This window comes from Henckelia pumila, chromosome 1 (assembly GCF_033568475.1).
Source record: "Henckelia pumila isolate YLH828 chromosome 1, ASM3356847v2, whole genome shotgun sequence".
NCBI classification, from domain to species: domain Eukaryota; kingdom Viridiplantae; phylum Streptophyta; class Magnoliopsida; order Lamiales; family Gesneriaceae; genus Henckelia; species Henckelia pumila.
In genome coordinates this window covers 78,034,005-78,052,307 of record NC_133120.1, presented here as the reverse complement: position 1 = coordinate 78,052,307, position 18,303 = coordinate 78,034,005, and the positions used below count along the sequence as shown (strand labels likewise).

The 18,303-nt window shown below is 31.5% G+C and overlaps 3 protein-coding genes across 4 annotated transcripts; 1 reads left to right on the top strand and 2 right to left on the bottom strand.

Annotated features, from left to right (window-relative positions):
* Positions 1–4,766: 4,766 nt before the first annotated feature.
* LOC140875544 (uncharacterized) lies at positions 4,767–7,535 on the bottom strand. 2 transcript variants are annotated; one of them, XM_073279258.1, is made up of 6 exons: positions 7,409–7,535; positions 6,164–6,411; positions 5,559–5,817; positions 5,292–5,471; positions 5,025–5,180; positions 4,767–4,934 (listed from the first exon to the last, which is right to left on the bottom strand). In XM_073279258.1, exons 2-6 carry the CDS (start codon positions 6,361–6,363, stop codon positions 4,767–4,769), a joined length of 963 nt encoding a protein of 320 aa, XP_073135359.1. In that variant the 5' UTR covers positions 6,364–6,411; positions 7,409–7,535. The 2 variants fall into 2 exon arrangements, with proteins under 2 accessions (XP_073135359.1, XP_073135368.1); XM_073279267.1 differs by having other exon boundaries at positions 4,858–4,934; positions 5,021–5,180.
* On the bottom strand, positions 7,287–9,969 carry LOC140875558 (probable inactive heme oxygenase 2, chloroplastic). Its single transcript, XM_073279277.1, has 4 exons — positions 9,357–9,969; positions 8,660–8,883; positions 7,626–7,733; positions 7,287–7,550 (listed from the first exon to the last, which is right to left on the bottom strand). The coding sequence occupies exons 1-4, from the start codon at positions 9,967–9,969 to the stop codon at positions 7,458–7,460; spliced, it is 1,038 nt and encodes a 345-aa protein (XP_073135378.1). The 3' UTR covers positions 7,287–7,457.
* A 3,255-nt stretch (positions 9,970–13,224) lies between these two features.
* LOC140875535 (patatin-like protein 2) lies at positions 13,225–16,645 on the top strand. Its single transcript, XM_073279246.1, has 7 exons — positions 13,225–13,362; positions 13,704–13,885; positions 14,050–14,236; positions 14,379–14,540; positions 15,164–15,463; positions 15,826–16,001; positions 16,422–16,645. The coding sequence occupies exons 1-7, from the start codon at positions 13,225–13,227 to the stop codon at positions 16,504–16,506; spliced, it is 1,230 nt and encodes a 409-aa protein (XP_073135347.1). The 3' UTR covers positions 16,507–16,645.
* The last annotated feature ends 1,658 nt before the right edge of the window (positions 16,646–18,303 follow it).

Here is an 18,303-nt window from a genome sequence, read left to right as displayed (position 1 = left end):
TGTCACAAAAAAGTATTTAGGTTTGGTGAACATTTTGAATAAAAAAAATCTTATAAGATGCATTTCAAGAGTTAATTTAATTTTATGAGAATTTTATGAGAATAATATATTTTTGTAAAATCATCTCACAAAAGATGTAACTCTATTTTAAAGTACGGGCGAAAAAACTATTTCCAAACTATTTCTTATGTCGCTAATTTCGTCGCTATTCTCCGCTATTTTTATAAAAATAGTGGAAGTCCTACATGTATAAATAGTACTAGGCGAGTTAACTTCAATTGGTCAGCCAATTCCTTACGAAAAAGTATTTTGCTGAAAACATAAATTTTTTTAAAAAAATCATATTTAATTTTATTTGCATATTCTCTCGAAGTTTATTGCCTGTTGGGGGTTTTTTTAAACATAGAATTTGTTACAATCGTGTATCGAATCAAAATTAATGAATTATCAATCATCTTTAGTTGCACTTTAGGTAGTGTTTGAGAGAGCAATTTCAAAATTTTGTTAAGAAAAAACTGAGAAATATTTCCTAAAAATTATCCTAAACACTACCTTAATGGTTACATGTAGGAACGTGCAAGAGTTTGTCACAATCGTGTATCAAAATTATCAACTTATAATGATCAGTACATTCAATGGCTCGTTCTTTTAAAAAACATTTTATTTACTTGTTTAAAAAAATTGTAAAATGAATGTTTGTTTTGTTTTGTTTTGTTTTGTTTTGTTTTGCTTTGCTTTTCATTGTTATTGGATGTTTGTATTTACGAATGAATTTTTTTTAATAAAAATAAATTGAAAAATGATGTTTATGTTTGATCTTGTCTTTGACAATGAAAAACAAATAAATTCTAAGGTGTTAATTTCCTTAAAAAGGCTTAAGATTTATTATAACAATCAAATAATAATGTAAGTAACTGAGTATATATAAATTAAACCTTTAGAAGTGATGAAATTTGAAGTAAACTTGGTTTTTTAAGTTTATCATGTAATATTTGTAATTACATATGTTGGGAGATTAGAGTTTCTTTTGAAAAAAAATATTTTTATTTAAAAAAGAATAAATAGAAGGAAAAAAAATGGGTGTAAAAGAAACTCTTGCTGGTTGGCTCCCAATTCCGGGGAAGCTGGTGATTTGGACTGTTGAACATTGTAAGTGGTGGGCAGCTTTTTACTGTTGTACTTTTTGAGTTGTACATTCATGAATCTTGCAGTTGAATTTTGAAGAACACCTTTGACCAAACCTTAGTAATTACGGGCGTCATGAATCCTGGCCGTCGAAATTGGGAAGGTATCTTCATGTTCTCAAAAATTTTGGAATCTTTTTTTAGGTACGAAATGAATTTGGGATCTCTCTACCACTACACGTGGGGTTGAGCAGAAGTCGCGGGTTAGGTTTGGTTATTCGTTACTCACAAATTCAAAGAGAGATCCAAAAATTAGAATTGAGGTGATCGATCGAGCTTTAGTTTGATATAATAAATAATCACCAAAACTCATTTAACAATGTTTCACGATTTATTTTTGTGAGACATATCTTTTATTCGATCCGAACCATGAAAAATATTGTTTTTTTTTGCTAAAAATATTGTTTTTCACCGTATGTATAGACCGAGTCAACTCGGGAGATCATTTCACAAAAAACTTACCTATAAATTATATATATAATACTAGTAACTATGACACATCCAATGCGTGTGTATACAATCTAAAGAAAACAAAAATTTTGCATTGTATATTTGAACAATCATGAGGGAGAAAACTGTAATATTTTTAAATCAGTACAATTGAAATAGAGTAAAAAATTATAAACAAAACGTAAAAAAAAAAATGAAAGATGAGAGAATTTTGTGGAAGAGAAAATTGCATTATTGCGACTATATATAAAAGAGTGAGAGAAAAAGTGGTGAGGTTTTAATGACCATTTTGTCCCTAAAATATTTGAATATCATGATGGTGTTTGAGATATTTATATAAAATTATATGTAATTAGGTCGGACCAAATTAGTTAATAAAAGGTCCTCTTACCTTATATAATGCTAGAAAAAAATGCACACGCAAAATAAAAGTTTATTTATTTTTTTAAAATCAAAATATGGAGTAAGTGGAAGGTTTTTTGTGAATAGTTGAAGAGGTGTGCTAGGCTGTGAGCATGAGAAAGGTTGGTTTTAGTGGTCTAAATAAAACACTTAAATAGATAATCTAAATATATATATATATATATATTATCGGTTTGATCTTCTACTCACCCACCGTAGGTACGTAAGCATCAAATTGATGTATCCAAATTATACCAACACCAAAGAAATGAAGAAGCCAAGCGGTAACTTGTTCTTGTTTGTTGAAAATGCAAACAATCAATAATTTTTTTAAATTTTTTTTGCAAATCTCAACCCACTATAAATGTTTTGCTTGGTGTTGATCGAACAATTTCAGTGCTACAAGTCGTCAATGTAATGAAGTCACGTATGGGAGAGAGCGAGGATCGTGATAGAAAGCCACAGGACGGTGGGAGAGAGAAATTGAAACCCTAGCTTGGCAGGCGAAAACTAAAGAAGAAGACAAGTTTAGATCTAGACTACGGGTTGGTATATTGGAACAACACAAAATTCAGTACATGGTCGTATACCCAACAAAAAATACCCAACACTGAAAACCCGAATCCGATAATTTTAAATATTAACCGACCTGATCGGATAAAACCCGATCGGATCGGATAACCAATATCCGAATCTGAACGCCCAACCCCTAGAGTGACTACATTGCAAATTTGCTACGGAATTGGCGAATTTATAATTTGGTTTCTAATTAGAGACCACTTTTGGACTCACCTATCATTAAATTAATTTTGTTTTTTTTTTATAATTAAATATCAATTTTTGTTATGGAATTTTTATAATTAATCACAAATTGAGAACTGAATATAAAATTTGGTTTCTAATTTAAAGACCGGGTTTTTCATATCCGTCTCACTCAAATTGTAGATCGATTTATTTTTTCGGTCTCCAAATGGAAGCCAATTTATTATTGGGTCTCTAATTCAGATAAAGCCCAAATGCAATCGATCATTTTCAATTTCGCGTTTCTCGACACCGTTTGGTTTGAGTTATGATATAAGTAATATATAGATAAATAGTATAATATAATAAAAATAAATAAAAAATTATAGTTAAAATAGTATTGGATTTGATTGACTGATTATAGTTTATTTGATTTGATTGATTAAATTTTATATAAAAATGTTAAATGACTATTTTGTCCTTTTAACAATAAATAAATAAAAATTATATTATTTATAAGAGGTAATATAGTAATTTAAATTCAATGATTTGATTGATGTGAGATAAATAATTAATGATTTGATTGATGTAAAATAAATAGTTAATATATGGATAAATAATATGATGAGAAGAACGTGTGATGGGATGAGATGAGTTATACATATATTAGTAATATGGTGAATAGAACGGTTAATAGTTTTAAATTACATTATTATTGGGTAGACCATAAATTCATCCCAATAAATATATATGAAACATTGTATAAACATGTAAGAGGTGAATATGAAGTTTTTGGTTTCACTAATTCCCTAACTAACAAAAAAAAATACATTTAGATACATTTGAAATCTATAAATTTAAAATTCATTAGTCCAAACACAACCATAGAGAATTATTTCAAATAATTAAAACACGAATTAATAATTATGGTATTTTATTATTATTTCATCCAATGACCAAAGTAGAGGTTCATGGCCAAGAGGAAAAATGAAACTCACAGTCACTAACTTTAGATATGCATTAAATAAATCCTCAAGCTAATACAGTGGCTTTGCAAATTACATTACCCAGTTAAATCTTTGTACTCAACAAACTCGTCCGATAAGGTATTGATCATAGAAGTAATCGAACACGTGATCATTTGTTTAACGCTTACTTACTCTACCAACGCAAACAAACATAACCAAGATTTATCCCATAAAGTTTATGGCACTGTGATATCATGTATAAACTTTGAAGTTCATCCAGATTTCCAGTTTCCTAGAGGTGGAAGCGGGAAATTATACGGTGTAATAACTATTTTATTTATTAGGTATCATTTGGTTGAGGGATAATATAAATAATAAATAGATAAGTAATATAATGTAATAAAAAAATAAATAAGAAATGATAGTTAATATAGTATTGAATTTGATTGATAGATTATAGTTTATTTGATTTGATTGATTAAATTTTATATAAAAAATGTTAATGACCATTTTGTCATTTTAACAATATTAAATGAAATATAAATAATATTATTTATAAGGGATAATATAATAATTTAAATTCAATGATTTGATTAATGTAAGATAAATTATTAATGATTTGATTGATGTAAAATTAATAATTAGTAGATGGATAAATAATATGACGAGAAGAACAAGATTGGATGAGATAGGTTATAAATGTATTAATAATAATGTGTACCAAAATGGAATTTAGAATTTTTAAATCTAATAAAAACTAAATTGTCCGAACACAAAACCATTTGTAATTCCAACTATTTCGAAATCGATCAATCATACGAACTAAATGTGTAAGAACATCCCGAAAAATTACGATCAAATTAAAACTCCTAAGTGGTAAGCAAATTAAACGAATCGGGTGAAAAATTTTGTTCGCGATTGTTATGATTCGTTTGTAATCTAAAGAAATATTTTTGGGACATTATTAATTATATCATATATGTATGTACGTATGCCATGCATGAAGTTTAATTACAATGAATTAATAATCATTTGTTAGAAGATTTTCATACGAGGTTCCCTTTAGTGTTTTTTGGACATCGTCCCAGTTTTCTATTTGGTTAGATAAGGATCCTTTGTGTATCTTAACCTGAAGGCTCGTTAGATTTCTTCGTGGCAACTTCAAGAATTCTTGAACCTCTACAAGTTTCTGCCAAAACAAGGAAAAAAAAGGCATAGAATAATTAATTAAATCCAAATTAAATAGAAAACAAAATGAATCAAACAAGCACGTACTTACAGTGTGATTTGTAAGAATATCTTCATAGTAGAGAAGAATGTGGCGAGTGGTTTTAAAGTAGTCCAGAGCTTTCGCGACGGTCTGCGACGCCGCCTTCAATTCCGAGAGGAGTACTGTTACATTAAGTGTTGGCTTATACCTCGCTAGCACTTGAGCCTGCAACATTACCAACATGCTGTTTGGATCGATGATAATCCGCATTCCGGGATTCGTGTCGAAAAACGAACATGATGAACACAGGCAAAAAGACAAGAACTTGCTACTTACATCATGAGTGGAATGAACATGTGATCTATGGGTTCCATTCAAGAGCTTAGCATTCTTGTCATATATATTTGCTAGCAATGAAATCATCCTCCTTAGAAGATTTCTTCTGAAGAGAAATATTACAGACACTCCTCTTCTCTTCATGTAATCTACTATCTCTTCATGATACTTCATCAATCCCTTCATAAAAATTTCATTAATTTTTCTTGTGTGTTTGATTTTCGAGTAATTAAATGAATCTTAGTTTTCAAGATCCGAAATACTGACCTGATTAAGCATCCATTTGAAGCCAACTGCTGCTGAGCACTCATTCTTTGATGCACTGCTAAACCAATCAAGATTATAAACTTTGTCTAATGTCTTCAATATCACTGAAGCATTGTTCCTCCGGCTTTGCGCCCCGAAAATCTCCCCATTCGAGCTCAAATTCACGTGACTGTTCAACAATGTCTCGAACCATCCACTCCCGGATCTTTGCATCGACACAATAGCGAAAAATCGTACTGGATTGCAGGAACATTCCTGTCTAAAGGGAAAAAAAAAAATCCAAACTAGTCTATAAACATGCCTTCTTGCATGCTTTAATCTTGCTCTTCGTAGAGAAATCAGTTATCTCGAAATGGTTTCTCGTAGGAGTTGAGTTCATGCAAGTTGTCGTGTAACTAAATCAAAGTAATTTATTACATAATCGAACTAAAACAACTAAATAGATTAGAATATGATCACTTTTTAAGCATTGGTAAATTGCCTTCCATCCATTAATCTTTACTTATGTTAGTTGGAACTCTAATATCGATTCTGTGCTAGATTTGTTACGAATCTGAATACGCCGACGATCGTTTCAATGAATCTAGTATCATATGGATTTTTACCTGCTAAATGTTTCAGGATCTGGGAAATGAACATAAGGGGTATCATGTGCTTGAACTTGAACGTGTCTACAAGCTCGACTTTGTCGCGAAAGCACTTGGATTTTGGTGGGACGAGATCTTTCTTTGAAAGGATTTGTTTGGTTTAAACAGATTGAAAATATGTATATCCCACAGATCATGGCAAGAAACAAAACCACCATTCTCAGTATCAATGGAGACCTTTTAGGTGCCTTTGCAGCCAAAAAATCCTGCATTTACAAACAAAATAAAAAAGGTTTTGTCTTTTCTTAGTGAAAAATGTAAGGTCACAAGATGCTTATTGAACCTAACCTGTGGCTTCCATGTAAAAATCTCCATTATATGAAACCTTATGGGGAAAAAAATAGAAATCTGAATTGGGTTTTGGTTTTTTTAATTAATTTTTTATTTATTATTGTGTTTGCTCAGTTAGAGAAATATGCAGAAAGAAAGGGTCAGAGTCATCATCTTCATGGAATATATCAACTCAGAGCAAGGAAAACATTTTCATTCAGTATCCTTAACAAACATTTGTAAAATGCACGAGAACCACAAAGTTTAATTTACAAAAATAAAATTGTAAAAAAAAAAAAAAAAAAAAAATGGCAAAGCAGACACAGACACGCATATTAGCACACAATAACACAATGTTTACTACATGTAATCCGTACTTAAGAAAGCACACATTTCTGCAGCCATTTTTTATCCTTGAAAATCGAGATGATGGGATCAAAGTTCTCCTTTTCATCGTATTAAGGAGAACTTTATGATCTTTCTTGTGAAAAAACAAATTCTTGCAGTCTTTTTTTGATGCCATTATATTCAAGCTCTGCTTTTACCCTCTACTATTATTATATATGGAAGGTATCATGTAGTTGGATTATATGTGTTACCTCTGCGGTTGAGATCTACAAATTTTCTTAATATATTGTTTGACAAAGTTAAGAAAATTGTCATTTGATAGGCTACAAGCCTTCTTCAATATCAATAACCAAATTACCACAGAAAATCAATCAAATAATCGACTTCTCTAATTTTTGGGAATCATAAAAATCGAAGTTGCATATTTATATAGCAATATCAATTTTTATGCGAAAATAAATCATAAACAAATCTTTCATTCGATAATTGACTATAAATTGATCGGTATAAATGGATCTGCCCTTGCAAATAAAAGTATACAAGAAAGCGTAGAAATCCGAAGAGGGATCCAGGCACGTTACATACACTTTTTCGACGATTCCCAGATACCTGGGTTACCCCGAAAAAAACTGGTTTACAAAATGATCAACCGTACTATCTGCCCCAGGAAACGAAAAGTTTTGGTTGCTTCCCTCAGGCATTTGTTCTTCTCATCCCTGGACCAATGCTGCAAAACCAAATTAAAACTAAAATTTTAAGCCCAATGTCTGTTAACAAAATATGAGAACATTAGAACCTTTACCTCTCCTAGAGCATTGAGCTTCTCACGAACACCCCTCAATAACTCTTCTGCGTCCCCCTCCCATCTGTAGAACTCGAGTTCTCTTCCCTCTAAGAGCCTCTCAGAAACCTAGTTGTAGAAATTTTAAGCTTTTAAAGTAAGGAACTAGATATAACTACGCGTGCGGAACGTGTGCAAAACATGATGCGACACAAAGTTTTGAACATTTTGAAACTGGTCTATCAAATCCATGGTAGCTTTGAGTTTAGATTCAAGCCAAGCGAACAAGTCAAGGCTCGAGAATTTCAGGCATGCTCATAGCTTGTAACACACTATCATAATCATATCATGAATTCAACGGTTCAACCTTTGGAAGTTTTGAGCACTGGTAGAAGGAGACAGTGAGGGGTCAGCAGAGGTGACACTTGTATCTGTGTTATATATTTGTACATAAATGTGCATTTCTGTAGTAAACTGGAATCACAAAAGTTTGGTTCAACCCAACTTTATTGGACTTTAACCAATAATTTAACTGGGTTCCATTTAATGAAGATTGAACCAAATTTATCAAACAAGTCTACATCAATAATTTAACTGGGTTCCATTTAATGAAGATTGAACCAAATTTATCAAACAAGTCTACATCAATCTTTTCTTAAGGAAAAAGAATCTAATTCTTGAATCAAGTTCAAACTGATATTTTATCCAAACCATTATTCTCATTTCCAAATCACATAAAAAAGATTCCAACAATCTTTTATACTGCATATCTAGATAAAATCAGGTTCATCCCTCCAAAATTTCCGTTCCCCTGCCCTCCATCTTTATCTGGTTCTGCCACTGGTTTTGAGCAATTTTAGTCGAGAAAACAAGCTTGGAGTCTTCAGAATATGTCATGTGTACTAGTCTACCAGAGAACTAAAGCTAAAACCATGCATGTCATTCAAAACAAAATTTCGAAACAATGAAATACCTCATTTGCTAATATAAACTAACATCAGCATCAGAACACCATAAGCTATAAACAAGCACATCATTGAAGAACTAAGTAGTACCTGTTTCGCAATCATTTGCCCACCAGCTATGTGAGAGAAATAAATATTGTAGAAATGAGACAGAAACAGTGGCCGGCTCTTCTCGGCAAGTTCCTCCAAATATCGAGCATACACGGTCCCAGGATTGCTAGGTTGTGGAATTAAATTTCCCTGCAATCGTAACCACTCTAAATCTTTGGAAAGGCCATTGGACCTCTCTAATCCAGTCTTACGAAAATAAACATCTGCATTGAGGAAGACAGTTAAAAAATTTATGTTAAATTCAATCACACAATCACGTGATGACTCGCGGTTCTTGTTACAGAACAATGATACAGATTACTCCCACCGCATCAAAGATCAAAACCTCATCTTTTCGAGTGAGCTGAATGAATAGCAATTAGTTTTTTACACCTCGAAAGATGTTTAAAAGTTTCAATATTTTCAATTTCCAACAGGCCAATACATAAAATTTCGGGAAGAAAAAAAAGAGAGCAGTAGAAAACCAAAACCAACCAAAAAAATTCTTGAAACAAGCGCAAACAACCTGTAAGATCAGATAAACAGATTAAGAGGGGGAATTAAAAAATGAAAGACGAGTTACTCAATAGAAAACGAAGTAAATGAAAGAAAGAAAATATTGCACATAATACAAAGATAAACATCAAATGAACGTAAATAATTGAAAGGGGGGGAAAAAGGAGAAAAGGGAGCTTACAGGAAACATCACTGGACTCATCAACAATGTGCTCAATTGTATCGAAAACAAGCTTACTGTCTACCAAATACTTCAAGAACCCCTCCATGCTAGGCTCCCAAGACTCATCTTTTCCACCATTATTTTCAAGACCCTCGTCCTCTTTCCTCTTAATTCCCAATTCTCCCGCGTCACTCCCAGCACCGGCCCTAGCAGAATCATCTTCACTTTTCCTTTTCCCACCGTTTCTCAGTTTCATCGTCACAAACCTCATCTCTTCAGTAATACCATTCACTTCACCGGGATACTGCTTCCGATACCGCCTACGCTCTCGCTGCCGGCTCCCCCGCGGCGGCCCATTTTCCTCAAACTTTAACGCTTCTATTTCGCTTTCGTACTGCTCTTCGTATTCTTCTGTGGAATCGTACTCTTCTTCTGTTTCAAATTCAGCTTCTTTTCTGGACACGAAGGCGGGCGGCCTGCTCAAACTTGTGCAGTTTTTATAGATTCGACCATTTCTTGAAATTGTTTTGCTGACATTGATAAGTGATTTGGGGATTGTTTTGGGCGCTAAGATTTTCAGCAGCAATGGAGTAGAAGGCTTGAGCGTTGTTGCAGGAGACAAGTACTCCATTGCTACCCAGCTTGCTAATACTAACTGGGCTCAATTATTCAAACATTTTGTATGCGTTCTTATTGGGCCTTAGCCTCACCAACTTTTGTTGGGCCACGGATTAGATCTTATATCAGACAAAACCCACAAATCTTAAGTTTTTTAATCCAAAAACTTTTTCTTCCTCTCTTTTTTTCCCCAAGTTTGTTTACACACAAATATTTTTTTTAAAAAAAAAAAAATATTGAAGACTTTTCCACCAAAAAAAAACTATTTAGACTTTTTTCCCTGGCAAAATAAAAAATAAAAAAAATTCACTATTTCGACTTTCGGCAAAAAAAATTGCACGAGCCCAGTCTTTAGAGTCTAGGCCCACCGATTAGATTTATATGGACACGTTGTATTTGACATGACAAAGAGCATATTCATTCCATCCATTTTGGATGGGAATTGTTATTCTCACCTTTGAAAATAAATACGGACCACTCAAACCCAATCATAGATGGTCAAACTTGTGCGGGTTTGAGCTCGAGGCGGTCGACACATAAACTCGTTTCTAACTTTCACATGACTTGATCAATTTCAAGAAAATTAAAAAAATTTAAACCAATCCCCAAAAATCAAGTGATCCATCCTCGTCATCAAGAATTGATTTATACCAGATAATTAACGTTCATGTGTGTACGTAAATTCAAACATTGCTTGCTTACAATTGCATCCTTAATTCTACGATGATGCATGTAATTTGAGACCAAATACACAATGATTTCCTACATGGGTCAAGTGTGTGTATATATTTATAAATATATATTCTATATATCGTGATATATTGATATTTATTTGCTGACTAATTAGTTTAATAACTAACGTTAATAATCTATCTAGCTGTACGTACATGCACACATATCATCATCATCATCATCATCTATAACAACCAAAGTTTTATCGTGTAAGAAAAATAATTCTCATTTTAAAACACAAAGACAATCAGCATCGCTTCATTGTCATTTTCAGTTTAATCTATTTCTCAGAAGCATATTTTATATTTGGCATCATTTTACTATCTTTTTAATATATATCATCTCTTACAATTATATTATATTATATTATATTATAATTAAAATTAGTTGTAAAATACATACATAATATAAAAATTAATTGTACGCGTATGATACTAATTATAAATAATACTATGATAGATTTTTTTGGTAGGTCCCAGTTAGATTAATTTAAAAATATTACTCATGATAATCATTAATCAAATCCAAGTAATTATGATCTGCATATGATTTAATTCAACACGTGCTTGATCAGTTCTTATTTCATAGAAATATTATTGATTAATTATAGATGACGTATGTGGTTGCGTATCAATCTTAATTATTCATATTTTTATGAAAAATTAAGCACAACATTGTTGTAAAACCTTAACATTCACGATTATGTCAAATTAACGACTCGTTTATTAATTAATAATAATGGAGAAGATATTGAAATTCATATAATTTGTGTGTTCGCCAATGAAATTGGAGTGATATCATGCACGAATATATAGACTAAGTTATGAATTCAATGCACCTATCTTCTTTTGGACGATGCTAATTAATTAATGAAAACAACTTACGTTTCGGCAACCATATAAGATGATACGATCAGTTCAAAGTAATACTAAAACAACTTATTCTTTTTACTATTTTAGAAAAAAGAAAAGTCAATAAATACGTACAAATAAGAAATTTGTTTTGGGGCGTGATAATTGTTTTTTTTTGTGACGTGGGAACCCGCGGCCGCTATTTTCGGTGCGCATTGGATAAACTATCGAACGTGATAATTGTTCTTACTAATTAAGAGAGTGGTCAACACTTTTTGTACGATTTAAAATATTTGAATCTAAACACTACCAACTAGCTACATGTTTTGGAAAAACATCTACGATCAATTTATTCTACATGTCGATCGTATAAAGTCAATGTCACGTATTATCAATTATATATAATTTATTATAAGAAGTGAAATTGTTGATAAATAGACTGTTGAAATGTAAAAAAAAAATCTTATAGTAAGAGAATGATCGATACGTGACCTTTAGACGGCATTTTTTTTAGCTTCCAAACTGTTATCATACTGATAGAACATATATGGTCCGAACTAAGATTTCGTTTCAATTCCGGAGACAATATACACAAATCATGTGGTATAACCCGTCTAAGAACATATACTTTGGGCTCAATCGACGTTTTGTTTATGTTTTTGGGAAATTCTATTATCCTGCAAAAAGTATACTTGAGCATATATACATTCAGAGTGTATTATTTTATATATTTCTTATCTAAAAATAAAAAATTTCACATTAATTTTGGATTTCCCTACACCATGCGCATATGCAACTTTATATGCAACTTCTCTTCACCCCTAAGAAAAATTCCATTACTATACTATATTATAAAATAATATTATATATTTCAAACTTCAAGATAATGAAATAATACTTTAAAACTAATCATCAATACATCATATTTTACGAAAAATTAGGATTTAGTCCTGTAATTTGTGAAAGTGTGTTTTTTCATCTAGTAACTTGGATCTTTTTTGGGTTTTGGTCAATTTTTTGGCCCGAAATAACTAAATCCAACAAATATTTTTGAATAGACATCGATGTTACATGACTCAGGTGATGATAGTAAATTATAATGTTTGTAAAGATTTTAAAAAAACTCAAATTGTTAGATAAAAATCGAACTTTCATAAATTACATGATTAAAACCAAAAAAATATACCAACTTACGAAACTAAATTAATCCCAATTCTCTCAATTTTTCACCACTCCTATAATATATTTTCCTTCCAAAAACACAATCAGTTGAACATATATATACAAATGTCACATTACCAAATTTATTTCTGCCAAATAAATACATTAATTTTCTGAAATCATTTTTACAAAATATAACCAAACATACGTAGAGTTGCCTAAATATATATTTAAAACAGGGTGACTTGGAACATGCATGCATTAATTGTCATTTGTCAATTATTCTTGGTCTTTAAGGCATATCCAATTTTAAATTACTGTATTATCCAGAAATGATATCATAAGATGTTACTAAATTTTCCTTTTTTATGTCCAACAACTCCTATAAATATCCCACCATAACCCCATGCAAAACACCAAACTCGAAAAAGCTGATTAGGGTTTATATCCTGATTCTTACATTTCAGGCTCTTTAATTTAATTTCTTTGTTATTTAAAATAAATCAACTACATTTACAAATTAAATGGATATTAGTGCACTTTCTCAAATGCAATCCTTTACTAATAATGGAAATCTCATCACAATTCTAAGTATCGATGGTGGAGGAATCAGAGGGATTATTCCTGCCACCATTCTTGAATTTCTTGAAGCTCAGCTTCAGGTAAAAGTTTTTCATTTTTAGCCCACCTTACCTTTCACAAAAAATATATTGCATAACTATAGAAAAGCCAGGAGATTACATTATGGGCATGCATGATTTTTCAAAATTCCGAAGTCAAAACGAAAATTATATTTTTGGTCATGTAAATTTGCATGTTTTTCATTTTTAGTCATATATATATATCATCGGTCAACGTACAGTCTTAATCCACTGATTTGGCGACATAAGAACAAATATTGTTGTTGTTTTGTGAGCATATTGCTCAACAAACATACTTATAAGAAGAAGGCAATTCTACACTCATCCTAAATTTAACTTTATATTTCATTTTCCTTTGCCAGGAGCTAGATGGAGAGGATGCAAGACTAGCAGACTACTTCGACATGATTGCCGGAACAAGCACCGGTGGTCTAGTGACCGCGATGTTAGCTGCTCCGAACGAGAATAATCGTCCTCTTTATGCGGCTAAAGATATCATGCCTTTTTATCTCGAGAATTCCCCGAAAATATTTCCTCAAAGACGGTATTAATTAAGATGATTATCCATCTTCATACGTCCTGTTAACTTAGGAATTAACAAACCATATGGGAGAGCCAATATGAAGTTAATTATATTAATGCTGATGTGTTAATTAATTTGAAAGAAAATTAATTTTTGCGTGGCTGCTTGATATAATATATTTGCAGTGGCTTGCTGGGATGGTTAATGGGATTGCTGAATTCTGTAATGGGTCCAAAATACAATGGGAAGTATCTTCACCAAATTATAAGGAAGAATCTTGGGGACACTAGATTGCATGAGACCTTGACTAATATCTCCATTCCAACTTTTGATATCAAGACTTTGGAGCCCACAATCTTCTCAACTTATGAGGTCTCCCACTAATTTATACATACTTCTTTTGCTTCTTAAAATGAACAAACAATTTTTTTTATTCAACAAATAATTACATCATTTGAAAAGAAGCCCATATATACACAAAAGTTATCTAACATTATGTTCCAATATATAACAGGCGAAACGAAGAGCGGTGTTGGATGCTCGACTGTCAGATATATGCATCGGTACATCAGCAGCTCCGACCTATCTTCCGGCATATTACTTCAAGAACCAAGACGAACAAGGCAACTCCCGGGCATTCAACCTTGTAGATGGTGGTGTTGCAGCAAACAATCCGGTACGAAAATCATAATATGTTAGAATATTCAATTCAATGTTTTTTTTTCCAAGTTATATCAAACTTGACATATATATTATACTATGTAATTTAAAATTGGATAAATTGCATATATCACCCAGTGAAATCGCGTGTTTGCTGATAACCCCATATGAAAATTTTTTAGCTAGAAGCCCCTTATGATTTTAAATTTGTAGCATACACACCCTTCTGGCTAAAAAATGACTAAAATGCCCTTAATGTTATAAGATAATTTAATATTAAAATATATTTCGTGTATGACAAATATTATGATAAAATAAATATATATAATTTTCATAGTTATTTAAATAAAATTTGATTATTTTACTCAATTAAATATAGAATTATAAAACAAAATTAATTTAATTATTTATTTAAGCAAGGGTATTTTTGTAAATTTTTAACTAAAAAGGGTGTGTATGCTACATATCTAGAATCACATGGAGGTTATTAGTTTAAAAAAAATTCATAAGGAGTTATTAGCAAACTTGAGATTTCACAGGGGTGATATATGCAATTTTTCCTTTAAAATTTTTTACAGAGAATATATATTAATGATCTTGATTAGATTAACTTGTAATTAACAAACCCTGATTCTGCAGACTTTATTGGCTCTCAGCGAAGTGACCAAACAAGTTTTCGAAGGAAATCCAGGCTTCTTCCCCATTAAGCCTATGGACTATGGGAAGTTCTTGGTGATATCTGTGGGCACTGGTACCCGAAAGTCGGAGAATTACAGCGCCAAAAGCGCGGCGAAATGGGGCGTTCTGGGTTGGCTCCTCAACGGAGGCTCCACGCCGATTATAGACGTGTTCATGCAAGCCAGTGCAGACATGGTTGATCTGCATGTTTCTGTGGTTTTCCAAGCTCTTCATTCTGAACTCAACTATCTTCGAGTCCAAGTATGTTTAAGATTAAAATTAACAAGAATAATCTAGGTGCAATATAACTTTGCGTGACTGGACAGTGATCTCTATAGTAACTAGTTCGTATTCATCCTCGTTTTACAAAAATAATTAACTCAAGTTGTTATAGAAGTTCAATATAACCCATTATAAAATCATTTTAAATCTATCATTTTTTTCATGTGGAACAGGTATCACACTATATATAATATATATATGCATGCCGAGTTGATATTGTAGAATAATTGATTACCAGTTAGTTATTAACCAAATGTAGATCATATAAAGGTTTATATTTTTGGTAAAATTCTTGTCTTTTTCATGCTGATATATATATATATATTGTTTTTTTATGTTAGGAGGATAATTTAACAGGGAGTGTGTCCGCGGTCGATCTTTCAACGGATGAGAATTTAGAAAAACTTGTCCAAATTGGGAAAAATCTATTGAAAAAACCAGTTTCAAGGGTGAACTTGGAAACTGGTCTCTTCGAGCCAATCGAAAATGGTGGCACAAATGAAGAAGCTTTGGAAAAGTAAGTTCCAATGTTTTCCGTTTCGTATTGCTCTAATTAAAATTTTGTTTTATAAATTAAATTAATTCATATATTCTATCATAATGATGGTATAGGAAAATTGTATTTTTCATTGACAATGTTCATGATGTAGCGCATTCATATTTACGTCGGAAAAGAATTAAAATTGTGAATAAATAAAGATAGCAAAATAAAATTGAAATTTGATAGATGACCATTAAAATTGTGAATAAATAAAGATAGCAAAATAAAATTAAAATTTGATAGATGATCAAAATCGCAAATAAACAAATTTACATGACCGATTTTATTATTTTTCCTAAAAGTATTTAAGATTAATATTAATTTGAAAGTTATATAACTCAAATTTAATTTTATCGCGTATTACAAAGTTTATTTGTTTGTCGCTTTTGATTGCAGGTTTGCAAAAATGCTATCCGAAGAAAAAAGGCTTCGCCAGTCGAACTCAAAATCACGTACCTCCATCAATGGAACCTCAAATTAAACAATTGGCAAATTTATTTTATTAATTATTCAGTTCAATGTATATTGGTAATTAATTCTTTATTCTCACTGTCTGGATTCAATCTGTAAAATTCATTTATTGTCTTTTGTAATAATAACTTGTAAACATATATGTGTCATGTGTGCACGTTTGCAAATCCTCCGTATGTAATTAGATGGTTTCTCAATAAAATCAAATTTATGTGTTGTGTTGTTATACTTATAAGTTACTACCCAACTAATTCTTTTTTTTCTATTATATTTTTTTTGTGCGATGATGGAGCTCACAAATTGAATATAATTAAGTATTTATAAATATTAGGGGCCTTATTTTTTCTTGGGTTAGTCTATGTTATACCGGAAGTGTCTTTATTCTTATTTCAATACCATCAGATCTCGTGGAACCCTTATATTTTTTTTTAATGAAAATTGACATGTGTTTTGATGATCCAATGATTATAATTTGACCACATCATGGGGTAGAAAGGGCTGGGTACGGTACGGTATACCGTACCGAACTACGATACCGTATACCGTACTGTACCGTATCGGTATGAAAAAATTCATACCGGTACCATACCGAAAATTCGGTATATTGAGATATTCTATACCGGATACTGTGCCGAAAATAAAAAAAATTTGGTATACCGAAAAAAAACTCGGTATACCGTGAAAAATTTTAAAAAAAAATCCGGTATATTCGATATACCGAAATAAAAAATTTTATATACCGATACCGATACCGTACCGAAATTTTTGATATACCGATTTTTCGGTATATTCGGTAAATTTTTCGGTACGGTATGACGGTGTTTTCGGTATTCGGTATTTTTCCCCAACCCTAGGAAGAAGCACTTCATGTGTAACAGAGAATAATCCATTTTTCTTCACAAGACATATACATTTTAGATATAAAACAGCAATGACTAATGACCATGAGTTTATATTAATGCCACAAATATTATTATTATTATTACTTATATTATATAATATATATATATATATATATATATTATATATATATATATATATATATATATGGTACTGCTATTAATTATTTTCTATATATATATGTAGGAAATACATATGTACGTACGTACATCTTCACTGTGACAAATTATGGCGCGAGTGGTATTTTAAAATGTTTAGAAAGTTTGTGGATTATTTCAAAAAATTATAAAAAGAAATTATATTATATATTATAATTTATTTGTAATATATTTTCTTTTGTAAATCCTAAAAAAAATGTTGTAAGATATATATATATATATATATATATATATATATATATATATATATATATATATAGAGTTTTTTTCAAGTGCCCACCTACCATGCTCACCACCATGTTCATCAATGATGTGACACTATTCTATTGACCTACAATTTATCACATTTTTATCACATCCAATAGAATAGTGTCACATCATTGGTGGACATGGTGGTGGATGTGGTAGGTGGGCACTTGAAAAAAACTATATATATATATATATATATATATATATATATATATATCTGTGTGTGTGTGTGTGTGTTAGGTATTTGTTGTCCAGTTCCTCATAGTCATCTTCAGCTTTGTCCAACCTACACAACACAATTAACCAACACAACAGTGGTAAAGAGAAGAATATCAAAATGTTCGGGGCTCAGATGCAGTGAGTTTTGGCCTCTCCACTATCACAGCAAACCACGGCGAAGACCACAAAGTTCTCATGCCGCGCGCGACGACGCGTTCACAACCCTCAATAACACCCCCCCCCCCCCCCCCACACCCCACCCCACCCCACCACAAAGAAGA